Source organism: Arachis ipaensis, chromosome B08, assembly GCF_000816755.2.
Source record: "Arachis ipaensis cultivar K30076 chromosome B08, Araip1.1, whole genome shotgun sequence".
Taxonomy (NCBI): domain Eukaryota; kingdom Viridiplantae; phylum Streptophyta; class Magnoliopsida; order Fabales; family Fabaceae; genus Arachis; species Arachis ipaensis.
Window position 1 is genome coordinate 672,495 of NC_029792.2, and position 4,055 is coordinate 676,549.

At 30.1% G+C, this 4,055-nt stretch overlaps 1 protein-coding gene across 1 annotated transcript; it reads right to left on the reverse strand.

Annotated features, from left to right (window-relative positions):
* Positions 819-1,893, reverse strand: LOC107610301 (early nodulin-like protein 1). The gene is made up of 2 exons (XM_016312367.2): positions 1,483-1,893; positions 819-1,394 (listed from the first exon to the last, which is right to left on the reverse strand). The coding sequence occupies exons 1-2, from the start codon at positions 1,649-1,651 to the stop codon at positions 967-969; spliced, it is 597 nt and encodes a 198-aa protein (XP_016167853.2). The 5' UTR covers positions 1,652-1,893; the 3' UTR covers positions 819-966.

Consider the following 4,055-nt stretch of genomic DNA (forward strand, 5'->3'; position numbering starts at 1 on the left):
AAATATAGTTTAATATTGAAAACACTGACATACACTTCTAATTAATTTTTAAGATAAATAAAACAAATTTTTTTCTGTAATATCCAATTCATCTGAGGTTATATTCAGTTATTTTTCAATATATTTGGACACTCAACTATTTTTTTATTTTATATTTGTGGTCTACCCAGACTTTTTGGTCAGAAAAATTCTCAAATATTCTTCTATTAATTTATTTCTCAATTACGGTACTTAACTATGTGATTTGATGTTGATTTACTCAAAGAAGGGATTTTTTTTACTACGTGTAATTACAAAATTAGTCTGCCAAATTTTTGTTATTCTTAACGATTAAAATCCTTACCACCAAAGAAGTCACCTTATAATAATGAATGATATTCACATCTCTAGTAGTTTGATAGTGTGTGATGATTGCGACCCAACCTAACTAGCTTAATTGTAGTAATGATTTGTATGTGTTAATTAGTAAGAATAATGATGATAGGAGAATTGATGTTTTAAAATCTTTCAACTATATAATGGAGCATGCATTAGTCACAAATGAATGTTGTCATGAAAATATGTATATAGAAACTAACATTATTTTGTAAGATCTTTTAGTTTGGATTAAGTCGAATAGGGAGAATGATATATAGGTTCTCGTGAAAATTATAAATACGCTATGATTTAGAATATAATTATATTAAAAAGTTCAGGGAAGCATAAACATGAGAGCCAAAAGAAAATGGAAAATCTGAATCAACTTTATTATGCTAAAAGGAGTAATCACATGGAGATGCACAAAGAGGCAGTACTTAAATGAGAGAAACTTAAAGGCATGATCATAAATAAATAATTAAATACAATACAAATCCATACAATATATCAAAGTCTCTGCTGCAGAAAAAGAATAGGTTAAATGGTAATGCACTAATGCCTAAACAACCAAGGAGTTCCAAAAAAAAAAAAACATAACAAGAGGTACATTCAGAGTGCTAAGAGTAACACAACCAAAAATGTAGCAAAGGGAGCCATAACTGCTGAATTACTAAGCATAATAGAGGTTGAATCTTCTGCTATGCTATCATAAGGAGATGAAGCTACTGGGGAGAAGGCTTCAGGCGAAGGAGACATCGGCGACAGCGAGATACCTTGAGGTGCAAGCAAAGAGGGTGGTGGGGATTCTGGAACTGGAACTGGAACTGGATGATGTTGTGGGGACATAACCTCCACAAGAAGCTTCTGTCCTCTGCTACAATGATGAGCGGTTCCACTGATGAAGTAGAAGGCACCAGGGCTATCAAGATTGAGAATGCTCTTGCCATTGTCAAAGGCTGTGATGGGGTTACTTGCATCGCAGTGAAAGTAGTCCCATTCCTCCACACTTAGAACCGAGTCATTCTCGTACTCAAACACTACAAAAAAAAAACAAAGAAAATTAACATTCATAAGTTGCATAAGTCTAAGTGCAAATGCCATAGATATATAGATATAGATATATACCGAGAGAATCTCCAACTTGGAACCTGTTTCTTTCAGCCCAACGGGTGTAGAATGAAGTGTCAGTGGGATCAGGAACACGCCAACCAAAGTGATCACCAACTTTGAACTCCCTCGCAGCTGTGGTACACAGCATGATGAAAAGAATCACACATTTAAATAGATGTGACATGCTTTATTAAGAATGGATGTTGAAGAAGCAAAAAGTAGTGATAAACCAATGCAAAGTGCAGGGTCTGTATATATAAGCACGAGAACATGATAGTGATGAGAGTGTGTTTAGGTAGTTATGCATAGTGGGTAGTTATTAAAGTTGGGACTAGGGGTACGTGCGGCCATTATTGGTGGGTATGACTTAATTTGGTCAAAGAATGGTCAACAATCAAGGTCACATCTTTGGCGGTTTTGGAATAGCTAACTTGACCATAAGACATTATTAGTAAAGATATTTATTTTAAATTTTTTAGAGTATTAAGTTAGTAGGTCTTGAAAATTTTGATTTAGGACTAATTAGTGGGGACATATATGTATCACCACTAAATTTCACATAATAAATTAATGGAGGGACATAATGTGTTCATCGTTTACAATTTTGGAAGACTAAATTAGTACTTTATTTTTTTCAATGGCTAATTAATATGAAATCGAAAATTTTAAAGATCTAATTGTCACTTTACTCAATTTTTTACTATTTTATATTTTCTTATTTACATATGACCGATTCAATCGGTTCGACCAATAATTTATTAGTTAAATTAATAAACTAATAAACCAATAATTTAACCGGTTCGATTCTCACAACTATCCTTTTATTGCAATTCTTCACTATGATTGAAATAGCAGATATGATTTATCATAGTTGATTAAAAAGTTGTTATTATTATTAGTTCTTTTAATCTATAAAACTCTGAAACAAGATTTTGCTCAAGTGAAAAATTAAACACATTGTATCGTCATTGGAACATATTAAGCTTTGATAGTGATATATTTGTGAATTTTTGTATTCCAGCGACTTGAATGATGATCTCTTACACTTAATTTTTCTTTTTTGTTATATATTAACTTACCGACATATATCTTACATTTTGATAATAAAGAAAATCGACAATGATAACAAAATCATAAATTTTACCATTAACGATTAACAAAGCTCAACACAAGAGGACCAAATCCATTAACTGTGTCCCAAAAAAAACCTCATTCACAGAAAGTCAGACACGATTTATAGACATATATATGCATTAGCACTTAGAGTATGACCAGCTTCACAGAATCATTATTGATGAACCTGTAGTTAATATATATGATGTTCCAAAAACATAGCTACATAGTTATCCAATAAGAATGGAACATTATGAAGAAATAAAATCCAACCACTAGCATCTAAAGAGTAAGCATTCCAACTCAAATCCAGAAGGCATGCCATACTTTTTAACAGCATTTGAATAGCTGAAACAGTCACTCATCACTTAAAATTGAAAGGACATTTTGAAACATAGTTGCAAATTTGACAGGCCTTATTGAAAGGTGCAAGAGCATATTTGCTTTTTACACTGAAAACATGGTCATTTGTGTGGAATCTTACTTCTTACATTGTTCAGAACTCTTTTCCACTCAGTAACCTTTGTGTGTGCCATAGGAAGCGTGATTGCTCTCAAGTGGTTCAACTTTGAAGCAATTTCTTTTGGTAATTATTAAGTAGAATTTATGTTATTTTATTCACGATTTTTTTGCATACATGGCAACAGCATAAGGTGCATAATCACAGTGAAAATTTATATATATAGTGGAATAGGATTAAGGTTAATAACACAGTGCATTACTATAATCAATAGTGAAGACTTATGAAATTAGATCAAAGTTTATTGATGTGATATATTAAATGACATTATAACATACATCTAATAGTCTTAATTGGCAGTTAACATAATAAATTTATGAAATTAGATCAAATAAATTTTAAATTGAAGAATTTTAATGTCTTAATTTTTTTTATTAAATTTTGATTTGATCTAATTTTATAAATTTATCATATTAATAGTCAATTAAAATTTTTATATGTATGTTGTAATAACACTTAACATATCATATTAATAAATTTTGACACCGTCAATAAAAAAAATAACATAAGATTTAATGTGATTAATTCAAAATTTTTGAAAAATAAATTTAATTAAAAAATTTTTTGAAAGCAAATTTAAAAAACGAATAATGTTTTAGTAACGAATTTGACCGATTATTTACTATGCATCGAAATGGAAAAAATTATAAATATTTGTATTTAATTTATGTAACTAGTGAAATAATAAGTACTTAGTTAAACCAAATGTTTCCAATAATACAGTAATATAAGATTAGATGTATCATGTACGTGTAAAAATGATGGTGTTTCATAATATATAACACTCAATAACATAACATAAAAGGTGCATATATATGGTTTAGCATGCCCCTTTTATGTAAATTAAAAGAGTAAATAAAGGTGGCTTATCTACCGTACCAATTATTATATGGATAGATAGATTCAAACCCAAAGGATATATAGGAGAGAGGTAAGTGCCGACAAGACCAGCATT

Excerpts from the sequence above, each read along its gene's own strand:
- LOC107610301 (XM_016312367.2), bottom strand. The coding sequence starts at position 1,651 with ATGTCACATCTATTTAAATGTGTGATTCTTTTCATCATGCTGTGTACC. Across the intron at positions 1,395-1,482 it reads CCAAGTTGGAGATTCTCTCG|TGTTTGAGTACGAGAATGAC; the intron begins GTATATATCTAT and ends TTTTTTTTGTAG.